At 37.5% G+C, this 26611-nt stretch overlaps 2 protein-coding genes across 2 annotated transcripts; both read right to left on the reverse strand.

Annotated features, from left to right (window-relative positions):
- Positions 1 to 2639: 2639 nt before the first annotated feature.
- On the reverse strand, positions 2640 to 21726 carry TRIADDRAFT_51158 (uncharacterized protein; the record flags this gene model as incomplete). Its single annotated transcript, XM_002117956.1, has 19 exons — positions 2640 to 2664; positions 4074 to 4105; positions 4195 to 4278; positions 4347 to 4433; positions 4509 to 4661; positions 4730 to 4848; positions 4925 to 5020; positions 5108 to 5150; positions 5233 to 5333; positions 5407 to 5505; positions 5590 to 5653; positions 5766 to 5858; positions 6102 to 6103; positions 6227 to 6306; positions 6409 to 6436; positions 6792 to 6948; positions 11813 to 12012; positions 17577 to 17693; positions 21690 to 21726. 19 exons carry the CDS (start codon positions 21724 to 21726, stop codon positions 2640 to 2642), a joined length of 1617 nt encoding a protein of 538 aa, XP_002117992.1.
- Positions 21727 to 24636: 2910 nt separating this feature from the next.
- TRIADDRAFT_33304 (uncharacterized protein) lies at positions 24637 to 25257 on the reverse strand (the record flags this gene model as incomplete). The annotated part of the gene is made up of 1 exon (XM_002117957.1): positions 24637 to 25257. One exon carries the CDS (start codon positions 25255 to 25257, stop codon positions 24637 to 24639), a length of 621 nt encoding a protein of 206 aa, XP_002117993.1.
- Between the last annotated feature and the right edge of the window lie 1354 nt (positions 25258 to 26611).

A 26611-nucleotide genomic window follows, 5' to 3' on the forward strand; every position in this document is an offset into this window, starting at 1 on the left:
TTGTTGCAGACTCTTACGTGCATCTGCGAGCTATAACATTGTAAGAAAAATGATTACATAAGCTGAAATTCGGATTTGACAAACAAAAAATTAGTATTTGCTGACAACGCACGCAGTTGAAATACATACTTGTGTAGATTGAGTATTAATTTGACGAGCTAAGTTCTCTTTGTCACTTTCAAGCTCTTCAATCAACTCGCTATGATGAGATAATTTGTTTTCCAATTCTCTGTGTTGCATGCTAATATTTTGCTTTTGCTTTGTTTCATCTTCATACAATTCCTACATATATAAAGTCTATTAATAAAAATATCCACGCAAACATGCTACTAACTGATCAATATCACTTACTTGTAGCTCAGCAATTTGTAACTCTAGTGACTTGGATGTTCGTTCCAATGAGCTAATCTGAGTCTCTGCTTGGACTAATTGAGCGACTGTAGTATCTAATTGAGACTGTAAGAAGAAACGGAATTATTTCCACCAGAAAGATATGCAATAGAGGTAAAACCATATTCTAATAAATTGATGTCGATATTAACCTGCAATTTAGAATTGGTCTGCTCTAAATCTTCAGTTTTTCTTTGTAGTGTTGTATTACGTCCATTTAAATCTGAAACTTGAGATTCCAGCGCTTTCTTTTTTTTTTCTAATTCTGTTTTAGAAGCGTGTAGATCACTGCATTCTGCTTTTACATCAGCTAAACTAGAATCGGCTTGTAATTTATATTTTTCCAGTGACGCTTTCGCCTGTGTAAGCATACCAAAATAATGTATGCATATAAGCAACACTATCTTAACAATCCAAACTGATATTATTGTGCTCACCTTCTTTAATGTTTCAATCTGATTATTCATTTCTTCAATAGTTTCATTATGCTTTTTCTTGGAAAGAGAAACTGCTTCAGCATGAGCAATAGTGTCTTCTTCCAGTACTTTTTTCAAATGTTTCAATTCTTCTTCGCGCTTATTGCGTAGATCTTGCTGTGCAGCAGTGGTATCAAGTGAATCTAATAATTCATTCTTTAAACTTTCCAATTCCTAATAAAATGAAGAAGTTATTATAAAAAAAAGCCACTTTTTAACTTATGAACATTTCCTGATGCATTTTACTTGCAAGTATTTTTGTTGCCATTGCTAACCTCATTTAACTGCCGTTTCTGTTTATCGATCTTGCTTCTAGTATCTCTTTCTGCATCTAAATCTTCCGTTATTTCCTGTAACTGTGATTCCAAGTCACGGCACTTTTTCTCCGCTTTATTTCTAGCGTTTACTTCTTGATCAATTCTATCAGATTATTGTTTAAAAGAAATGGTCATTCCATCGATTGTGTTATCTACTTTTACGCAATATGACAGACGTACTTGGCATTTGCTTGATTTAAATCATTTGAATGTCTTTCAAGTGTATTTTGCAATTCAGTGACCTATTATGAAGACATAACCTAATTTTAATTCATTGTGAAAATCCGATCGTATTCGAAAGTTGTTACCTGAGCTGTCGCATCACTTAATTGATCATTCGTATCTCTGAGATCAGCTTCAAGTTTTCTCTTAATCTTCTCCAAATCTGTGCGCAGCTATAGAAGGAACAACGAGTAAGAGATTTGATTCTTACAAATTTGCTAACAATTTAGTGATCCTACTTCTTGTTCCTTGCGTAATGTATCTTCAGTTTCCTGAAGCTGTGAATCTACTTTCGCTTTTTGACGGTTAAGATGCTTGTGTTTATCCTCCAGCGTTCCAAATGAACTTGTTAACTCTGCAACCTTATCTTCAAGGAACTTTTTATCTTTGCTTAGCTACAATTGAACAATTTGCATTTTATTAAACACATATTAATACGAGTATATCACCTCAATGATCGAAACCTTAGAGTTAGTGTCAGCTTCTTTCATTAAATCGTTTTCAAAAGCAACAATCTTAGAATCAAGGGAAGCCTTTTCCATTTGTAATTTTTGACGTTGCGCTTCCTCCTCTTCTAAGCTATCAACGGATTTACGTGATAAGCATTAGTCGAATAGAGTTGAAATGCTAATGTCTACCTTAAACACTTATAATACCTAGTCTCCAAATCTGAAATGGATTGTAATAACTTTTTTTTCTCCTTTGTCAAGACGTTAACGTTTTCTTCTTCCTCAGCAGCTTTCACCTCAGCATCATGCAACAGTTCTTCTAATTCGTTTTTCTTTATTGATAATCTAATTCGCATCTAGAGGCGTTAGATTAAATTTAATACACGTCAGTATACTGTTGACTTAAAGGATGCGTTTTGCTTCTCGGTCTTACTTCTTCAGCTTCTGCACACAGTTCAGTTTCTGTTTGTAGCTGCTCAGCCAGAATGGATTTTTCTTCCAATACCTACATATCATTTTGTACCATGATAAACAAATCCTATTTCAATCAATTTCTTTTACATGTTTTTATGTCTAACCTTGTTGTAATCGATTTCAAGAATTTGGAGATCGTGTTGGGCTTTTTCAGATTTTTCTCTCACACGTTTAAGCTCATCTTCAACTTGTCTCTTTTCGTCATCTTGACGGGTAACATTTAATAACGGTCTTACCTGGAAATAATCAAGATATTGCTGTGAGTAATTTACTGCTGTAGAACGTTATTTCTATAATTAGCTATGCAATTTTTACCTTGGTATACAATCGCCACCACTGCCAATCGCGGAGTTTCAGATATGCTTGAACATTTCTCTGAATGACCCTAATAGCGTTTGTCTGCTGTACTCTCCTAAGGTACATTCTAAAGTACAAATAAGTAATCATCAATTCAATGAATATTCAATATAACGAATAAAGGTTTTAACTATCTATGAATAATAGTCTTACTTTCTAGCCAAGTTACCACGGCAATATGCTTGAAATCCCGTTATAATAGAAGATAATTTCAAATCACGCTCTTCCTCTAGGCGAGCAAGCGTACCCGCACGAAAGAATAGCTTAGACAGACCGATACGGTAGGAATTGCTTTCTAACTCCAGGACTTCAGTCTATGATAAAAAATAAATGACACGACAATCGATATTTTTAAGTACAGTAGTGAGTGGTTTAATGACAATAACGTATTTTGCAATACTACATCATACCATTTTCTGAACGGCCTTGCGAGCATCCATGAAACCTTTTGGGATAGCTCCAGGGGTTAAGATTTCGTATCTAAGGGAATAAAAAGGTCGAAATTTGATTTAGATAAAGGTATACTTGCAATACACATCTATCTAATTTGTATTTTAACCTTTGTTTAAATTCTTGGAAAGCAATTCTATTGGGGAAACCTTGTCGGCAAATTCTTATGCCCTCTAATACACCATTACAACGTAATTGTTCAAGAACGAGATTGGCTTCAATTTTACCCGGCTATTTCAAAAGGCGACATGAAACGAATCGTATCTCAAATAAGTCTCCATGTACAACACTCTCTAGCATAGTTACATACTACATCAGATTGGAGATTGGTGAGTTACCTTTTTATCATGATTAGGAATAATGCATCTAACAAAGTTTGGACTGGTATTGTTTAGCACCGTCATAAGTCTTGCTAGTTGCTCCTTGTATAATTGTCCAACAGTTCTAAACATTCCTTTTCGTGTTCTAGAGCTTCCGAAGGTGGTATCAGTATTGGTTGCATTCATGCCGACAACATTACCTATTGTAATCATACCACAGACGATGAGATTTTTAAGACATACATTTACTCTTTACGTATATACTAATACTTACTAGAATCTTTCCATAATCCAGCAACGAATCCATCACTGGATTGTTGTAATAATGTAATAACGTTATCATTTAGGGGGTCCATATTCTTCATGAGCCATTGATTGGTGCAATAACTAACCTAAACAAAGAAAGTTTATACCATTTTACTTCATATAGTATCTTTATGAATGAGTTAATAACGTAGAGCATTGACTTTAATAGTTGACGTTACCTTTCCAGCGTAATGAATTAGGCAGAAATCGGCATTTTCTCTAAAGTCGGGCTTGTGATATTTAGGATGATTTTTATGTTGTTTCTCCACTTTGTCAGAAAATGTCTTATCGGTAGCTTTAGGAAACCAACACTCCTCATCTAATAAGGCCAAAATACCTAAAGGCTGTACGTTATTTCCAATAATTGTGAGTTATTATTGCAGATATCGATAATTGTACAGTTGTACAGTATTATTAAACGATACTTATTTACCTTTTCGATGAGGTCAATCGTTGGTTGTAGATCCAGTCCAAAGTCAATAAATTTCCAGTCAATATTTTCTTTACGATATTCTTCCTATAAAAAGATGAATATTTTTATTAGCTTACATTTACGACACACTATCTTTATGACAACAATCTAACCTGTTCCAGGATAAACATTGTATGGTTAAACAATTGTTGTAATTTTTCATTTGTGAAGTTGATGCAAAGTTGCTCAAAGGAATTAAGCTGTAAAAGAATGAATAAAAACAATATTACAGAAAGAATTCAACTACTTCAATTTTCAATCATTGACTGTCTGACCTTGAAAATTTCGAAACCAGCAATATCTAGTATTCCGATGAAGGAGGCCCCTTGCCTTTTTGTACGATCTAAAGTTCGATTTACCCTTGACACCAACCATTTAAAAAGGCGCTTGTATAGGGCTTTGGATAAAGCTTGAACAGCAAAGGAAGCCTACGAATGCATGAACTCAAAGATTGATATTATGTTGTTAATTAATACAGAGTAAGAAATGAAGTTACCTGATCTTTATTTTGCGCTTTAACAACATAGTCTCGTCCAACTTTAACTCTGGGCTTTAACAATGCACGAGTAAAGTCCGTTACGGATACACCAAGTAAGAAGCAAACCTTTTGTGCGACTGTTTAAGAATGCAAAGGATATCCTGTTATAACGCAACTCAGTAGGTAAATTGCCAATTAGTATGGGATACCTACCAGTGTTGTCGGGAAGAGTGGCTTGGTCAGAACTTTTATCTTCATCAAATTTCAAATTGCCCATATGGAGGAGCGATGATAGGATCTTTAGGCTAGCTATATCAATGGGGGGAAAAAAAAGGCACAGTCCATCATTACAACTCTAGTCTATGGCTGATAAAGCAAGAACGTAAGTTTTCGTACAATTAGTGTCTTCATTTGAAATTCCCATAACGGCTATTGCGTTCTGTAAAGAGTCATCATTTTAATAACAAGATTAAAATTCGAGGTATTATAATAGCGATTCAAGTATAAATCCACCAGCTCACCAGAGTGTTTTGAAACTCTTCAGCATCGTCAACTCCAGGAACAACCACTAATTGATTGCTCATATAGTTGTACTTGTCGATTTTTTCCAATAAAAGATCATCTATAAATATCGATCAAACTACTTTAATCAATGATTTGTAGGCCACAGACGAAATGAATGATGTATCATTAACCTTTCATCTCAGGTGTAGCTCCTAGCAGCATTTGATAAAATATATGAAAGTTTCTTTCATCCGGTGCTTGTCGAATGGCTCGAGATTTCTCCAATAAATCTAATGCAAGTTTTAGTACAATAGTTATAATCTATGCAACTCGAAATTAACATCATTACGCCTAACAGAAGCGATTTGACGTACAAGTTTCAATATTAGCTCCAACAATAAAGCCAGCAGCATCGAAATTGATCCGAATAAATTTTCCCTATTACATATGTACAAAGACAGATTAGATCAATCAGTAAAAGTCATTATCTATCGCTTAATAACACACTATCCAAGTAGGGATAAACTGGTTTTATTTTTGAGCTACTTACAAATCGTGACGAATTGTCATTCCTGATGGTCTTTGCATTACCAAATGCTTCCAAGATCGGATTGGCTTCAAGTAATTGAGCTTCCAATTCTCCCTGTTTAATAGGATTATTAATATATGAATTATTCTATTTGTATAAGAAATGGACTACGCTACACCATCATTGCCATCTTTCATTTCTTTGCTAGGAGGATGGTCTACTGTACTAGCATGATTAACATTAGGAAAGTATGCTATTGCATTGATGATACACTATTCCGTCCATTACCTGAACAGGCCCAGCAGAAAAGCTTGAAATGGACATTCGCTTTCCGCCTGTTGAACTACTTTTATTAACACCTTTTATATTGTCGTTTAAAAATAGTAAGTTAAGTTAGTTCTTGCACAACACATTAACTACACCGGTATTGCACATCATAATATACGAGTGCAGTCAAAAGGATTGTTATTTCAGAACCTAACCTTTTGCAGCACCAGCGACTGCAGCTAAATATTGAATGACTTTCTTGGTATTTTCAGTTTTTCCAGCACCAGATTCACCCCTAGGAAATGGAAGTAAAGATGACGTTTATATAAGATTAGATGAGATTGAGAGTTGGTTGATGATCTCCATTTCTGAAATCAATCTATTTGATGTTCCTTACGTGCATAGGATGGATTGATCTTCGCGTTCTGATGTTGATTACAAAATGAAAAGAAAGCCGACATTAATAAATGAAAGTACGCGTCATGATGCAAGGATAGACTTAAGTTTTAACTCTACATGAACGACAATGTCCTACAACAGTCAAGGCAATGACTATACTGTCTATAGCGACTACTATTAAGGCATATGCCATCGATAGCCATCAAGGATGACAAGTGAACACAGTTTACAGACAGTAAGTTCTGCCAACAGCGTCGATATCATGATCATCAAGGATGACTAATATTGACATCGATCGCTTGCTTGTCTATTACCGATGGCTATTGGTAGCAGTGGTCATCTTGCATTTCAATCGCCTAGAAAACCTTAATTTACACTTACCCAAAAGCATACACCTATAAGCTTGATCGGTAATGGCATAAATATGTGGCGGCACTTCATGTCGTTTTTTACTTTTATACAATTCGACGACTTCATCGGTATAAATGGGATAGCGTTTATACGGATTGACCACAACACAAAATAAACCGGAATATGTCTAATGATAGCAAGGTAAAAAGACAATACACAAATTAGCATGGTATTGGAGAAGAGCAATCCAACAGCAATCAATAAGCAATCATAGAGAAAGTTATTTTCCTTGCGTGAACAAAAAGAATCAACACATTCTAAAGTGGAATAATACAAGCTATTATAGAGAAGAAAGAAGCAGGAAAATAGACCGCTGTTAGCGACTGTTTTTAATCCTGCACAGTCAAGGTCTGTGAAATGGCCATGTCTCACTCTGAAATCCGATTCCCCCAATTTTCTTCTTAGGAGAAAGGGAGACGTTAACAAGTAATCAATACTGTTTGGCTTCAACGACTCAAAAGGATTATCAGGATCGTATTGGCGAGGGTTTCTTACGAGCTAATGGTGATCATCCTCGACATCTCTTGACTTGATTTTCCTTTCTTCCCATCAAGACAGAAGAAAACGATCCTTTGCATTGCTTACAACTATACTTTCTAGCTGTCATCTCGGCAAAGCGATCAGATCGCTTAAACGACTAAAATGATCACAACCATCTCTGGACTTGTTGTGTTACTAATGAAACGTATGTTTTCTCATACAACAATTGAATTATTTTGTGTATCTGTTGATGTACTAGTACTAGGATAACATTGCTGATGTCGATGGCAAATGAGGATATTACCAAATCATTGTTAACGTATGTTTAATCATACAACAATTCAATTACTTGGTGTCGATTTGAAAAGTATCAATCATTCTTAACGCATGTTATATCCTACTGCAATTAGATTACTTTGTATCAGTTTGATGAGTATTAGGATAAATATGCTGATGTCGATGGTCCATCGAGAAGGTGGACTAAAATGATTTTAAACGCATATTTTATCCTATCTCAATTCAGTTACTTTTACATTTTGACGAGTAGTCGGATAGCCTTAGTGACGGCGATGGTCAATCAAGAGAGCGCCAATTCATTCTTAACGCATATTTTATCGTATAATAATTGAATTACTTTGGATGAGTTTGATGAGCATTAGGATAATATTTGCTGACGTCGATGGTCAAATTAAGAGATCGCCAAATCATATTGAACGCATGTTTTATCCTCCAACAATTGAATTACTTTGTTTCGGCTTGATGAGTATTAGGATAACATTGACTGATGTCGATGGTCAATCAAGAGGGCGCTAAATCATGTTCAACGTCTATTTTATCCTACAGCAATTCAATCGCTTTAACAATGATTTGTATCCATTTGACGAGTAGAACGACAACATGCTTTGCCGATATCGATGATTAATAGGAGATGAGACAACAATTCAATTAGTTTGTACTTTGGGTACTAGAAATAACATCGCTAACGTCGATGGCCCATGAGGATTTTGCCAAATTATTTTGAAGCATTTGATCATACCGCATTTCAATAACTTTGTAGCTACTAGATGAGCAGGATGATAACATGCTTTGCTGATATCGATGGTCAAGAAGAGATGATACAACCAACAATCCAATGACTTTGTATCGACTGGATGAGTCTAGGATAACACTACTAATGTCGATGACCAATGAGGATATTGCCTACCAAATCATTTTGAAGCCATACACTATTTGATCCTATCCCATTTAACAATTTTGTAACTGGTGGATGATCAATAAAGAGATTGCGAAATCCTATTCAACGTTAACGCGATGAAAAAGAGAGCCTGCTGCTCGCGGTAGGTTGTTCAAAGAATGGCTTGAATGGATCATTTTTCAGCAATCACTTTGTCCTCATCAACAATCCTATGTCTGGAACAATATCGCCATCCCTCAAGGATGGCAATCATTTAAAATCCTACAAATGACAAACTACCCTAGGTAGACACTCTTGGTAGATTTTGCTCATCGTTATCCTAGTCAAGTGATGACGAAATTGTCTGTAAAAAGATTATTTTTCAAATCGGTGTCTACAGGGGTAGGGACTAGGAGAATCTCCTATGTCCTCCTTTCATCCATACAGCAATCGCTTTCCTTCATCATCATTTGCTCCAATCCAATCGGTATTCTATCCCTATCAATTTGATGTCTATTCGAAGAGTGCGTGAAACGATCACTTTGCTCATCATAATCATGGATCTCTACAACGAGTCGTTCTAGAGGTCCATGGCATGCTCATGATTGCATTTGACTGAATGGGATGTCCTCGCTTACTATACGAGCGAGAATTGATTTTCTCGCATGATCAAGTTTCATGATAGGGTTATGCTGGAACGGAACGATTTGATGTCTATTAATAGGTGCCTGAAACGATTATTTTGCTCAGCATGATATGCCTCGATGGACAATCAGTTTGCTCCATCATCCTTTGCATAAAAACCAACAACATCGAATGCTGTTGACGATATCAAGGATTGATTGGTGTGCTAATCTTCTTCGTGTCCAAGCCAATCATTTTGTCGCCATGTCCAATGGCGGCAAACTGTATTTCCGATGCCGATTGGGACTGTTCAAAGTATTCACGATAGCACTAAGTGAATCAATGATGGCGGTCCTTATCCAACCCCTTATATTCTAGTGCCCCATGATGGCTTCCTATTCAACTTTTTAACTTGGCGACCTACTACAGACAATAACGTATGGTGCTACTGTATTCAATTAATTAGTGGGAAAACTGTTTCTAAATCAGCGGCCAAGAATGGGCTGCTCAGCCATCCATCTTTCACGAAATTATTGAGCACAAGTGTAGTTGAATTGGTCTGCACATTTGTTCCAGTCAGTCTCTTTCCCCTTGCTTCTAGGCCTCTATTTTACCTCTTTCTTGTTCAATTCCTTCCTTGATTAATATAACATTCATTGAGTTGATTTTACCAGCAATGATGATGGTCAAGAATCCAATGGAATGGATAGATCCACACTGCAATTCTATTTTCGAACGCGGAGAACAAGAATTGTGCGGCTAATACTCGCTAACTAATGAATCTCAATCCTGTCAGGGAAATGCAACTAGAAAAGTGTGGATATCCTGTTGTATAGTCGCTTTCAGTTTATTGAGTGACAAGAACAGCCATAGCGGAAGCGGCAGCGATGAGTAAAGTCAAGGCCACTTTTCAAGCGAATCCATGATGGATAAAATACAGGTCTAAGATAAAAGGAATGCTGGATCATTCTGGCTATGATATCGAATCGATTGGCTTTGAGAGCTTTGGAATAGCTCACAGTAAACCAATCTACCTTGGTATCCAAGGTTTGTCATTTCGATTGTCGACTCTCCCTCTTTCCCTCATGTCAACTGCATCAGCACTAAAAGTCATCCGTAAGCAAAAAAACAATTTCTTGACCTATCCATCAACATTGCAAATAAGGTGGCCTTGTCTGTGGCATCCAAACAAGGTCAATAACAGTATTTTCTTTACCCTTTAAAAATAACATGGAGGAAAAGTCATGGAGAATGGGGGAGGGAGGAAATGAAAAGTTCTACTTTATCCCTATGATGGATAGCATTCAATCTCGATAATAATTCTGTAATAGGATTGCCACAGAATCAATAGGCTATCATCAAAGTTAGGGCAGTCAAAGTTTAAGCTTGATTATGAACGATGATGGCTAGAAAAAGGCACAACACTTCAACATTGCTAGTCTAAACAAGCAGCATTTTGATCATGGAAAAGAGGCTTTCAAGATCATCCAGTGTACAAGCCCAACAACATGGTCGAAAGATGACTCTATCCATATACGAAGAATAGCCAACAACAAGGCAGTATCGTTATGATGGCTCCATGACTTGAATGGGACAAATTCAAGGGAAATGGTTTTGCACTGCTACTGGCGGTTTGCCTAATGAAGGTTGGAAAAATGTTGCCATTCCCAGTGATGGGAAAATACAGTCGGTAAGCGACCATTTTGACTATCGATGAAGGGACTCCAGGCATCTATTTTCATGTTGCTTTCTACATGCATGATTCAAAGCCATTTCAACAATCGCCATCAGGCGATATGGTCAATGCTATTGGCTAACGAAATGAAAGAGAGGATAAGAGAAATGAAAGGTGAGCGAGAAGATGGCGTTGTTGTTGAGTCAATGGTCGAGAAGTAGCCGAGGGAAGAGTATCCTTTGGAGTTGTGTACGACTGTCAAGTCGTGCCTGGCGCTGTTGTCGTTGCAGTCATGATGGTGTAGGGATGAGAAGAAGGGAAATTCCTTGTTGCAGTTAGCTTAAGCAATTTCCTTTCCTCATCATGACTGTCTGTAAGAGCTATAATGGAAAAGGACGAAGAGAGGCAGCACGAATGATCCTTTCTCATCATCAAAGCAAGTCAAGATGCAAAATTAATAGACTATCGACTGCCTATGGCGATGGAGTAAAGTTGGGCAGCCACACGTAGCGTAGAATGATCCATATCGTTGATAGAAGGGGAAAAGAATGGAAAAGCATGGCAAGTTGGAGCTAAAGCATCAAGATTGGAGAGATCATCTACTCCAAGATTGAATGCATGAAGAAAAAGAAAGCGGCAGACAAAACAAAGAATGGTATTCCAGCGCTTGGAAAAGTCCAAGGCGCTGAATGGGCAACAAGATGTTGGCAAGCACTAAGTGCGTTGAAAAAGTGTAGAAAGAGAGAGAGAGACTGGCAAGGAGAAGAGAAGCGTTAAGCAAGTGTAGACTATCAAGGGAATACACGATCGTGTTGACAATCCTTTCGCGACATGTTGGACTCGATCGTGAAAAGGAGCCATGTTGAAAATGATGGCACTGCAAGGATTCGTTTAAAGTGGATAGAAAGGAAAAGGCGATTTATGGAAAACAAGAGCAAGAAAAGAAACGTCTTGAAAGGGGTGGGAAAAAAAGAAGGAAGGAAGGGGAAAAGAGAAGGAAAAAGCAGACAAAAATATACTCCACCCTTCTTGACTTACATAAATTAATCCGGAAAAATAGCGATCGCGTAAATTATGCAAGACCGAAGCTTCGTTCAAATAAGTTAAATCCGCCATGTCTTCCACCTTGTCGAATTTGGGTGGATTCATCTTTTGAATGTCTTCACGATTAATCGTCGTTGTACGGCCATCATTTAATTGCACAGTCGCTTCATCACCACGTTCACTCTTAATACTGGCTGCCGTAAAACCATGATTATCATCAGGGATCCATACATACTTTTTGGCCATCCATTGCGCTTGGACGGCAGGATCGATAAATGCTCTTTTTTCCACAACAAGATGCTTCAATTCCTTGGCAGAGCTTTTCATCTTGCCTACTTGCTTTTTCCTCTCGTCGCTCTCAACACTTGGATTCAATCACTGAAATGGCACTAATTATCCACTTGTTCAATTCCACTTTCCTCAATCGCCAATTTTCAACGATCAATAACGCTAATGGCTGCAATTTCACGACTAATGGATGGCGCTAGCAAAGAAATTTTTTTCTCAACCAGGCAAGCAAGCAGCCACAAGATTTGCGGCCCTTGAAGAACAGTACTGACACCTAGACGCCAGTGGGTCAAGATATGACCGGTGGAGAGGGGGGGGGGGTTAAAGGTGGGGGCACCAATGGGGGTGCTTGACCAGGTCAGTTTGGTCTTGGTCCAGTACGGTACCACCACTGGCCCACCAAGCAGTAGGGTGTTGTTGTGTATGGTAGCACTCACCGGTGTGGCGACGAGCGGTGCGGGTCCAAGAGGCAGCGATGACAACCCTGATGGTTGACGGATTGCAGTGTGTTTGACGCCTGATGAGGGGAACGTATATACAGTCGTATGCTGCTAGCACATGAATCAATCACCAGACAGGGATAGGCGTGGTATCACTATGGTGGTGTACTTGAAACGCAGTCACAGGAAGCGTGTCGATCAATAGGACAGTCAGTATAACGTAATGCTAGGCGATGTTTCGTCACGTCCATAATGTCCTTTCCGTCCGTGATTACCCCACGTCGCCATGGACTGTCCACGACTGGTTGTCGTCGTCGAGGTACCTCCAGCATTGTCGATGATCCATCCAAGCTCTCTTTCTCTCTCTCTCTCTCCTCTCCTCGATGGTCTAATCTCTTTTAATCAGCATGCTGATGGATTACAAGGATGAGCAGCTGCCATCATCCAGGTCAAAATAGGCTTCTTTCAACTCGGAATAGTGGACATGAATGGACACCAGGTCCTGTCGAGGTTGCACTTTCTGTACACAACACATGAGCTGATGGACGAAGAGAGGGGCTACAGGGTAGACAAATCCGTTCAGGCTTTCTTTTTTAACTTCGTGGGGCTAATCTCTTGTAACAGCATGCTGATGGATTACAAGCATGAGCAGCTGCCATCATCCAGGTCAAAATAGGCTTCTTTCAACTCGGAATAGTGGACATGAATGGACACCAGGTCCTGTCGAGGTTGCACTTTCTGTACACAACACATGAGCTGATGGACGAAGAGAGGGGCTACGGGGTAGACAAATCCGTTCAGGCTTTCTTTTTTAACTTCGTGGGGCTAATCTCTTGTAACAGCATGCTGATGGATTACAAGCAAGAGCAACTTCCAGCATCCTGGTCAAAATAAGCTTCTTTCAACTCTATGCCTTACAGTGGCATGGAATAGTGGACATGAATGGACACCAGGTCCTATCGAGGTTGCACTTTCTGTACACAACACATGAGCTGATGGACGAAGAGAGGGGCTACGGGTAGACAAATCCGTTCAGGCTTTCTTTTTGAACTTCGTGGGGCTAATCTCTTGTAACAGCATGCTGATGGATTACAAGCATGAGCAGCTGCCATCATCCAGGTCAAAATAGGCTTCTTTCAACTCTATACCTTACAGTGGCGTGGAATAGTGGACAGGAATGGACACCAGGTCCTGTTGAGGTTGCACTTTCTGTACACAACACATGAGCTGATAGGCGAAGAGAGGGGCTACGGGGCAGACAAATCCGTCCAGGCTTCTTAACTTCATGGGGCTAATCTCTTGTAACAGCATGCTGATGGATTACAAGGATGAGCAACTTCCAGCATCCTGGTCAAAATAAGCTTCTTTCAACTCTATGCCTTACAGTGGCATGGAATCGTGGACAGGAATGGACACCAGGTCCTATCGAGGTTGCACTTTCAGTGCACAACACATCAACTGATAGGCGAAGAGAGGGGCTACGGGAAAGACAAATCCGTCCAGGCTTTCTTTCTTAACTGCATGGGGCTAATCTCTTGTAACAGCATAGTGATGGGTTACAAGGATGAGCAACTTCCATCAATTAGCGAGGTCAAAATACACTTCTTTTTACCTCTATGCCTTGCAGTGGCATGGAACACATGAGCTTATACGCGAAGAGAGACCCTGAGGTAGACGAATTCGTCCAGGCTTTCTTACTTACCTTCATGCGGCTTATCTCTTGCAACAACATGCTGATGGATTACAAGGATGAGTAATTTCCATGATCGAGGTCAAAATACACTTCTTTTACCTTTATGCCTTACAGTGGCATAGAATATTGCACATCAATTGAGACCTGTCGAGGTTGAAGTTTCAGGACATAGCACATTAGCTTATGCTACTAGTAGAGAGGGATGATGGATTAGAATGATTGCCATTTTCCATCATACAGGTAAAAAATACTCTCTTTTTTAACTGTATGCGGCCTTGCAGTGGCATGGAATGCATACGCATAATGCACAAGAATTGACGCCAGTCGAGATGCAGTTTCAGCATGCAACGCATACGCGTCTACCGGGTAGACGAATCCCTCCAGGCTTTCTCTCTTACCTTCATCGGCAAATCTCCTACAATACCATACTAATGGATTAGAATGATCGCCATCTTCTATCGTACAGGTTAAAAATACTCTTATTTACCTCCATACCGTCGAGGCTTTCTCTCTGACCTCGATGAGCCAATCTCTTGCAACACCATCCTGATGGTTTTGAATGATCGCAGTTTCATTACTCAACGCCTTTACTGTATTATACATACGCGAATATTTTGTCCATATTGAAATACACCACATATACAACATTCAAGCTTCGATGGGAGCACCACTGGCCTACTTTCAAATAACATTCAAACATGATTCATTGAACGGAATACATGTTAGTCTGTACGTCTATAGACGCGTCGATTCCCTCGTGCAATGCCCAAAATCTAGTATCCTGTCCGCATTGATATACATGCAGTATTGCGTAGACGAGTACGTACAATTTCAGATAATGAATGGACCTTCCTTGATCCATTGCGAAGTAGATAGAAATCAGCCTGTATTGATACTATAACTACAAAAATAGTAAGCCAAAGCATCGATCACTCATCCAATTTCATTCTCATACCGGTACACTTTCAGAAATTGGATGTTGAATCTTTCTTGATGACTTCTAAAGTAGATAGGCATCACCCTGTATACTGATACTGTAACTGCATGAGGAATAGACTAAAAGCATCGATCTCTGATCCAATTTCATTCTCATACCGAAACACTTTCAGAAACTGAATATTGGATCTTTCTTGATTAATTCTAAAGTAGATAGACATCATCAGGCATGGATACTACAATTACAACAGGAGTAGACAAAAAAAACATCGATCGATGATCCAATTTCACTCTCATACTGAAACACTTTCAGAAATGGAATATTGGATCTTTCTTGCTCCATTCTAAAGTAGATAGACATCATCGTGCATGGATACTGTATACTGCAATTGCAAGAGGAGTAGACAAAAAATATCGATCGATGATCCAATTTCATTCTCATATTGGGACACTTTCAGAAATTGAATAGGGAACCTTTAAAGCTTGATCAATTCTAAAGCAGATCGACATCATCAGGCATTGATACTACTGTACAATTGCAATAGGAGTAGACCAACCGATGGCCATGCTCACTTTTATAACCGGTAATAACAAATGTTATCACAGAGTCAATCCATGAAAACTACTCCATGGATAAGTACATAGAAGGGGGCAGGTTTTTACGTTATACGAGTACAATACCTAGTGTAGGACATCAGCATGTATAAACTAGAGAAAATTATCTGTCACTAGGCACTTAATCACAAATACATTCTGTACGAGTACCTGTACACTCTTCAACATACTGGATCAGCTATGATATTGGCGTACAGCAGGCTGTAAAATAGAAAACGTCTCTTCCCTAGCGTCAAGTTACAAGAGGATATCAAAATTTCTTTATTTCCAAATTATCAGTTTACTGAGATACGGGTTAAGTGTTCTAAAGAGTAGCTAGCTACAACGACATGTATGATGTACTATCCACTAATGTAAATGCACATAACACACTTCATTTTTGAAGCAAATTCAATTAAAGAAAAATGTCTGTCTGGGGAAAGAGCAGTATAGAGACTGAATTGTTGCTCTGTATTTTAGCGAGTCTTATACAGTTTTTAGATAGCTACCCCATGATCCATACTGTAGTCTAGTCTAAGAGGCTAAAATTAGATAGCATGCGTTCATTAGCCATGGAGATAAAGTACAAATCATTATCATTTGAACACTGTGAATAAGACGTAGTATAACGAAGCTTAAACACTGGATAATCAATTATATCAATGCATACGAATAGAATAATGTTCTAGCATATAGACTATTGCAACAAAACGATTGGAAATATTCGTTGTAGCATCACATTTATGTTATATAATACAAATACCAAAGCACTATGGAGCATCGAATCTTTCTAGTTCGACAATATTACAGCAATTTTTCTTACGTTACTAAAGACAAGAAATTTGTAAAGCGATACTGCCGGCCTTATCCGAGTTCATACTGAATGTACAATACACTGAGAAGTTTCCATTAATTATATCAAATCATCAATGGCTATCAATAGAATTTTACTGCAATGATGACACCAAAACATTATAACAGAGACGCTACAACAACGCCAACACTTTCATGCAATCATTATCAAAATTACCTGCCATGTCCATCTCTCATGCGCGTACGCACAGTACGTACATAATTTTATATTAGATCATCGATATCATGATCAATTGATACGATTTAAAGATACAATTGAAAATGATCATTAGCAATACAATTAAGTAATGACTCAAAACTGGCATCAATTTTAAATGTAACAAATGTTATTCAATGAGTCTATAAAACAACATTTAAAATTAATATGGACTTGATGTAGATGGAAGCCCAATCTTAAATTGTAAAAGATAAATATTATCGGTTGTACCTACAAGGATACTTTACAAGGCTTGAATACCGTCATTGGAATTCTATTAACATGCACTGCAGATATTGTGACGCAAATATCGCCAAAGGATACCCATTCCCATCTTTACCATCATTTCAGTATAATGCAAAAGGATTAAATAGTGGTTATATAATTGGATGGAAAGGTTCCCACTTGCCCATTACATTTTCCTTTCCACCAATGTTCATCATCTTTCGATAGTACAGTTATGATATCACCTCGATTAAAAGGTAACTCACCACTTTCTAGCGGTTCAAAGTCATATAAGGCTTTAACCTATTATGAGTAACATCACTTATTATCAAAATGTTCAATTACTGAAAATGGCTGTTGATATCGTTATGAAGCATTACCTGCGCTATTCCGGTATCCGATACAGAAAGTGGATCTTTAAGGAATATTGATTGTGATCGACTAATGGAAGATGTCGTATGATATCGAACGAGTTCATTCAAGGAATCAAACTTTACTACCCACAAGAAATACTTTCCACTGCCGTCACGTAAGACTTTAAAATGCTGAACATCTTCACTGTATCTATCAACATGAAATTCAATGTTAAATCAAGGAAAGGCTCATTCAGGCAGCGAATACGCAAGTTGCCTTTTAACTTTACGATAATACTATAATATGATTATATAGGTAATCCAAGCAAATGATACTTACTTCACAGATAGGGAAAAATCACCTAAAAGTATTCACATTGGCAATGGCAATTACAATTGGTGAGAAAAATAATAGAGTGTCAAAAGTTTGATATAGTAGCAATATAGTTACAACAAAAAAATGTATAATCTATATTTTTATGCAATAGCATCTATTTAGCCTATTTATCATGACTCTATTATTACTCCTGTGGTTAGTGAGGTTAATAATTAATAAGCTATAACAAGACACAATGAACTTATCATGCTGGCTCATTCTAATCACAATACATGAAAAATATAAATTGCTACTACACATGATTCATAAATAACCTGGCGAGCTTTCACTTTCCCGAACTAGGAAACAACCATCGTTACGGTCATTTAACAATCGTATAGCTGCGGCACGAGTTATTTTTCCGTGATACCAACTAAGAGTATGATAGGCAAGAAAGAGAAAGAGATATTAATGCATAGCTTATATTACTCATTACTACGACAATGAGAACGATTTGATACAGTGATGCCAATGTATTAAAGTATGCGTAAAAGGTAAATTTCCGTCTAATAATATTGGTACGTTGATATCGACGTGTACCACTACCAAGGTCTCCATATTATTTTCTACTTTTGTTTGTCCATCAGAATAACTCTTTTTGCAAGACAGTCCATATAGTACAGTACATAAAACATGAACTCTTTCTTTCTACAGTTGTATACTTTAAAGTTCAATAACGGCATGTCGATCATCAACCGATATGACGTTTGGAATGAATGTCATAGCCATCAGAATGACTCTCAAAAAGTATATACAACGTTCACTGTATATTGAATTTGAGCAAATAGGGCTATCCTGTCGTAAATGATATTGCAAAAACTAACCTACGAAATAAATGCCAACTCTCGAATGCTTTATTGCTTACTAACAACGCAGTCAGACATGCTATACGTATAGTATGTTACATTTAAAATGACAGTGAACTTAACCAATGATTCATTTCAATTATTCTATGTTACATCAACTTACTGTAGAATTAATTGTACAGTCTATGTAAGACCAATCGTATCTTGGCGATATTGCAATCCTTACCTTCAAATACGAAGGTCATCGATGACATTATTATTATTAACTGTAGAAATATGCAACATTTAAAATGGCAGTGGACTTAGCCAATGATTGATTTCAACTATTCTAGGTTACATTCAGTTACTTTGGAATTGTGCAGTTTTTCAAAGACCAATCGTATCTTGGTGATATTGCAATCCTTAACTTCAAATACGAAGGTCATCGATGACATTATTATTATTAACTGTAGAAATATTATCTATTGCCATGGAAAAACAGGCATGGCAGCGCATACAGTAGCACTACAAATATGTAGACATTATCTACCGCTGATTGCTACTATCAATAACGCTCTTGATGATTCATTTATTGTCTTACATTACTTTATACATCGATTTCTCCATGATATCTCTACTTTCTTTAATTAAGGACTAATAAGTGTCTACCAATTTATACTTACGGATGGGGTCTCAGTTTAATATAATTTTTAGGAATAAAGCCATACAGTCCATTTAATCCTGCTTTATACCAATTCTTATCCAGATCCATGCTGACAATCTGATTTTAATTTCATCATAAAATAAAAGAATATATTAAAATCAATCAATGTATAACAAAGAATCAGATCTTGTACACTTTGGACACAGCGTTATATATTAATAAGAATTAATTATTTGACCAATTTTCGAGAATAGCACGTGATAGAATGGAATAAGATTGATTTCAATTTTCAATTTTTTACGAAAAGTGATTTCTAATTATGCTTATTTTCTTATTTTAAAAGATTGATACAGTAGTCTGAAATACATATTTTTAGAAAGGGTAGCCATGGTTTACAGATTGCAATCAATTAGGATTAGGAACTTTTGCTAATGAACAGCTTAACCGAACCTTTCTCAGGTCTCGTAGCCACGTCACATCAATTGTTCTCAAGTGGATCATAAATAAAAAATAATTGCATCGTACGATAAAATCACTATTGCGAAATCATTGATGACCCACTGCCGTTCCTGTCTGATAGCAATTTGGAGATTTACTGAGGCTATCTAGGTTAACGTTGTCATTAAAAACAGATACTGGCAATCCACCACTACACATTCAAAAGTTACAAATTGAAAAAAGTTTACAAAGTGAGGATAATGATCATCCTTGTTTGCATGAATCTTTTGCAATATTGATGCTGCTCATACTTTAGATCATTTTTTTTCTGCACTAATCCGATTGATCCTTTTTCCAACCAATCTCTTTGAATATCCTATACTTACCATTCTTTTTAATGTAGAATATACACTAGAATGTTACATTAATATTGTCACTTAGGAATATCATTTTAAATGGAGTGAAATTGGGTCATTGGGGTTTTAATCATCTCATATTGGCGATGATTAGTACAGTATTTAAACGTAGACGATGTCATCGCGTATTGATCAAGAATGATTTTTTCAGCCTAAGCATGTTCGACGGTCATTGTCAAACTTCGAGAGGGTCCTTTCAAATCAGGGACTTCTAAGAGGAAATTTTTCTACGAATCCCTGTCCAAATGGACATCACCTATCGCATTACTATTGTGGGTTGTGAGATTTTGCTGATGTTGCACTTTATTAATTCAATGACTTTCAATTTGAACGTCCATTTGAGAGAGAGAGTGCTGTTGGAACTTGTGAGTGTTGACAATAGTCGTTATTCATCACAGTATCTATACTACACAAAATGTTGAAATATAATACTATAATTAATTCAATTATTCATTTTAATAATAAGTCGTTGAAAAAAGGCATGAGGATGAATTTAGCGTTCTTCATCTTCTTTATCCTTACGTTCATACACGTGTAAAAGTTGGAATAATTTTCTTCCCTTTGAATAGTCAACAAGTCTATTATGTAAGGCTATTTCGAGCCACTACACCAACTTAATATGATCAAGTGCACGTTGTGTTGGACTAAATTAACTCTTGTATAATCCATTGCCTAAAATAAACCATCAATCACAATAATACGCACGTAATCCAAGTAAAGTATTTCTATCCAAGATTGTATATCATTACCGTTGGGTAACACTGGCAGCCATTTTACTTTTTCAATTACTGTGGTATAAAAAATATAAACTATCCATTTTTTGCTTTTGGTACTGTTATGATGACTGTGCTTTCGTGTTTGTAAGTTAAGCAGATTCTATCAAGAATAATATTGCACTACCGTAATTACTGGTCATTATCCGTTACCACGACAGTTTACTAGTATGCCAATACTTGGCTATAGTCCTTGGCAGTTAGCGTTTGTTGTTCTACAAGCGGAAATAAGTGGAAGTACTCTTCAAGCACAATTTGGATTTATTCAACAGCAAGTCCAATCGACCGACAGTCGTATATCGCCTTGTCAAGCTTTGTTGACAAGAGTCAAAGCGAATTCATTCTTAATCGTGCGCTTTATGCGTCCATGTTGGGCAGTTGAAAAAATCGATCATGACTAAATAAATCTATTTTGCATTATTTTGTATACTATATAGGAGAATTCTCGCTGACTGTGAGGCCATAGAAGACCATCAGCCTTGTTCTCTGTTGTGTCGAAAAAAGAGCAATCTTGTCTTCTCGTTGCCCTATCACACTGAGTGCGGTAAGCTAGTTGTTTACTTTCAAGCTAACGATAGCTGCATTTTCAGTATTTGATAACTGTTGAGCATAAAGACGGAAGGAATAATAAGAAGGATTTTCTTGATGACACACAACACTGTATTATAACATTGATTTCAACGAGGAGTATTCGACTCGATCCAATCCACTCGTCCATATCGAGTTTATCCGATTCCGTCGTCCACGATTGCTTGATTGTATTAGCTTGGGATGAAGGCCCATTTCCCCGCTACACCGATCCCCATTTTACTCATGACTACCGCGGTAATGGATGAAAATGGAGCCAAAACAGCTCATCGATCGCAATAATAAGGAATGAAAGCAAATTTGCCTTACCTTGAGGATGTCACCTTTCTGAAAGGATAATTCATCGTCTGCAGTGGCAGAAAAATCATGCAACGCGTCTGCTTCCATCTGCCTGATTAAGACTTGTATCGCTGACGACGAAAGCGTAATCGATTGAACCGACAAAAAGACTCCAATCAAGTTGAATTCAACGACGATAGAGAGGAAATTTCTCTTCTTTGACGAGCTGCCAACACTGGTTGAACCTATAGCAAGATTTTTTTCCAATCAAAGTGGACGAGGCCTTCGTTGAACGTTTGCAAGCACGTTGAAAAAAAAAAAACTTTCTTCTCTTTCCTGCCAAGAATTTTATGCGTTTGCTGGACTCCGTCTCCTGTCTACTGCTGCTTTCACCACTGTCCTCAGTCCAATCGCCTGGTTAACGCTACAGTACAGAGTCTACAGTACGACAGACTCCAGTCCAGGAAGAAAAGTACTGAACGGTTATTCCCTCGGATGGACGGATATTGCGTCTTCGGATGTTCCAATAGGCACGGTTGTAAACACCTGCCATGGTGAATCATGATAATATTAGTATGGGCCGGATACTCCCTCCATTCCCCAAATGGATATCTTTTTCTTGACTGAAATCATCGAACAATGTATGCTATGTTGTATTTTGCTCTATTGTACCTCAAAGTAGTGCTATTGATTTCTTTTCAATGAGTCATAGAGTGATTCAGAAAACAGACACAGTAGGAGATGCATATCCAGTCTGCGCTATTTTAGTTCAATGCGTTGGTCAAAAGTCAGTCCACAGCGACTACTCAAGTACGGAGCTCGGGCATAGACTTCAGTATTGAAAGTCTGAAACTGGCTGACATTGATTCCAATTGGGTCTACTGATACAGTACAGTACAATCATCCACTGCATACTAGAAGTAGTAGACTGTAGTCCATAGTGCAATGTCCTTATAATGAATTAGAAATGATTATAGATGATAGAATTAGAATTAGAAATGCAGATTTGGCAGTGCAATGTCCTTTTAATGAATGCTACTTTGGGCAGTACTGTACTGTATTGTAGTCTGTAGACGGTGATCCACATTGGGACTGTACAATGTCCTTTTAATGCAGCTATGCGTAATCGAAGAATGTCAAAATGGACAGTGACAATGCAATGTAAAACGGATCGACTGGTTCAAAAAGCAATCCATCAAGAAAACGCTCTATATTAAATCCATCCCAAAAATGGGTATACAGGCACTGTGTAGGTTCTAGATGGAGATCTAGAAGCGCAGCAGAGTGGTAGACAAGGATTTAGGAGATACTACGACCTTTATTGAAAGCGCCATTATTAGGCTTCCATGGCGTAGCTCCGTAACAACTGTACACTGTACACTGTACACTGTACAGTCAGGAATGCGATACGCGGTAATGATGCACATGCGTAATACAAGCCAAATAATCCAATGGAACAATATACAGTACACAGTATACAGTACACTACTGTACTAGACAGTATGTCATCTACAGTACACTACAAGGTCTCGTTCAATCCGACCAAAAATACGCGACGGGACGGGACAGAAGTACACCGGTGAAGTGCCCATACGCAATAGCAATGCTACTAAATGGTAGTCTCGGCTAGAAATGGCGTTCTCTCTTCTTAGTCACTGTACAGTAAATAAATAGTCTTTGATCAGGGACGCCAGCTGAAAAAATTGCACACCAAAAGCCAAAAAGTCGCTACGGTGTCAAATACCCAAATATCCCAGTTGATAAAAACCTTTTAGTAATTTGGGACGAAATTTTCTCTCTAGGCGTCCTCGCCCACCAGTGCAGTCGTACTTGTAGACAACAAAAAATGGAAAAAAAGAAACGCTAGAATTCATTGAAGTGAACGATATATAATGAAAACACCAATGACTCAAAAAATGGACTGCTCACTTCTATACTTTCCACTCAAACAAATGACTATATCCTACCTATGCTTGACTGTATTTATCTGATCTGTTCACACTCATGTATTAGACTATAACACAACGATCATCAACCAATCCATCCGTCAAGGATCAACTGCAGGGGCTCTAATTTCATTCAGCCACAATCCTGCAACTGCTCAAGAGAAATGCGCAATGCAAGAGTATTTCGAGTAGATGATCATCAAGTTTACTTATCCTTCGAGTACAGTAGTCCATGGTACAATGGCAAAACACTACCATCATTCTACTGTACAGTTGATTTAAGAATACTTGACAGAAACGATTGCTACTACTGCTACAATGATAAAAGATAACCTACTGTACTGGTCTTATGAATAACGTGTACATTGCTGCACTATAAAATAAACTCTGTAGGCGGTGAAGTCATCATCTCTCAGTACATATTCATTTTCAACTTTGATGATTATACTAATCTAATTTATTTCAATTTTTTCCTCTTGTGCATAACTCGCTACATTAATCATGAACAGGCTTGATATGACATGCAAGCAAGTTGATTGGATTCAATAAAGTGATCATTAAATCAATCAATCAATACCACCTTGCCTGAATGCGCAAATACAGAATAGGAAGGGGAAAAATGGCAGAAGCCCTCATATATTGCAAATTTCATCAAGGCATTAGCAAAAACAACGTTTGCATTTAGCGTACAAATCAGTTTTTCTATAGCACAACGGAATGGAGATATCGTTTTTAAATCATTATCACTTTTGTTACCAACTTTAATCCATTTTATGCGCATTACGCGTATATTCATACAACTATGGATAGCGTTAAACGAGGGTATCATGCATTTAAAAGTGAGTCATGGTTGTTCATTAGGCAGCGCAGGTTTGCGATGACTTCTTGTTATCCTTCGCTGAAATGCTCAACGTTGATATTGCGAAGAAAAAGATAGGATTGGTATTTTACCCGATCAGAAGAGATCAGAAAATTTACGATGTACTACGCCTCTTTTCTTGGCTATATCGCGCTCACTTTCTTCGTTAATGCATTTGAAAATATCATCAACCATATGACTTAAAGGAGCGCGGAAAGTGCTTTTATCGGTAACCGTAACTTCATCGCCATAGACATTTTCTTCATTGCAAAGTAGCTGTAAATCTTCTCGTGAGACGCATCTGTATTGGATTAAGTCCGTTTTATTACCCAACACTATTATTGCACAATCGTTCTCTTTTCGAACGCTTTTAATTTCTTGTACCAACATTTTAGCAATATTGAATGATTCAAGCCTATCCACACTGTACATGATTATAAAGCCAGCGCATTGATCGATAAAATGTCGAGGTAATCGCTTGTGATGATAAGAGATGTTGCTTCCAGCTGTATCCAGTAACTTCAATTTAATTTTATCCACGGATAGAGATGATGCTACGTGTAAAATATAACTATCTTCCAGGGTAGGTTCATATTTCGTATTGATATCGTAGTAACCTTGAGTTAACAAGTGTATCATTGCAGTTTTACCAACTTTTTCATCGCCAATGACGCATACATCACTCCAACCCTTTATCAACGTTGGCGATCTCGACATTTCAGTAGGCTACTAGTCCAACTTTTCTTCTTCAAATGTGGATTTCAAATAAAGATAAAACTTTGTAAATCAATAAAAGCCAATACTGTACATTAGCAGTTTCTACCAAAGCAAAAACTTTACGGCTGTTTGATTATAATGACTCTACCGTACTTAATTCTCTTGTGCCAGACTAGTATACATACACAATCGCATAGTGTGCATCATATTATAGACTTTTTGATCAAGTGAGCCCTTGTGATGAATACGGCACTGTGCAATTATGGAATGATTAAAGGCATGCACTGTGCATACCCATGTACTTTTCATCGATACCATATACGGCCCACAAATTTCGCCATTCTCATGTTACCTACCGTATACTGTCATGAGAATACGTTGAAATTTGGTTTGCCGCAGTTACGACATAACCACTTTTTTTAATACGCTTTACCATCATGAACGAGATGTAGCTATAAGGATGAGAATTTAAAGAATCGTTCAATATCTTAACATAGTACTACGGGCATGCGATAAGTAAAGGTAGGAAAAATTGATAGCTATAAATACAGAGTTGCTAATTGACATCTGTATTAAGTAAATAAGAAGACACCTACAAATACTGTTCATCACTGAGCGAAATTGCTGCTACAGTGCATTGCAGAAAGCCATTTGGTACCCTACTACAGAATGCAAACGTTCGCTTCTCTCAAGTCGAACAGCATATGATTGTAGTATAGAGACGTGATTCGTGAAAAAAAAGTTTACTGATATTTCACACACCATGGATACGAGTATAGCATGGTATTGCATATCGTGCACATTTTAACAGCATATGATTGTAGTATAGAGATGTGATTCGTGAAAAAAATTTTACTGATATTTCACACACCATGGATACGAGTATGGCATGGTATTGCATATCGTGCACATTTTATCGTCACAGATGAGAGTTGGTGTTAATGGGCAATCAAACACTAGTTGCATCAGCAGTAAATATTTCCCAAAATTTCCATGATAATAAATACAAAATCGTTGTAGGTACAGACTAAAACCACTACTGAAAGGATTTCGTATATGCAGATTATGTACTGCAGGAATGAATTAATTAAACAGTACACAAAGGTACGAAATTGATAGTAACGCTTACTAAATTATACACCACCTGACAGCATCGTACTATTAAATTGTGTAAGACTAAAATATAAACTAGCCCATTCATTTTCTTTACAGACGATAAGCAAAGTTCATACAATGTATAATTTGTGCCCAATTTCTAACCTGTGCTGTAGGAGACGACAACAGCAGTTGTGTTTATTAACAAATATACTCATATATGCGTATACATATATAATACATTACAGTACTATTCTAG

This window comes from Trichoplax adhaerens, genomic scaffold (assembly GCF_000150275.1).
Source record: "Trichoplax adhaerens TRIADscaffold_33 genomic scaffold, whole genome shotgun sequence".
Taxonomy (NCBI): domain Eukaryota; kingdom Metazoa; phylum Placozoa; class Uniplacotomia; order Trichoplacea; family Trichoplacidae; genus Trichoplax; species Trichoplax adhaerens.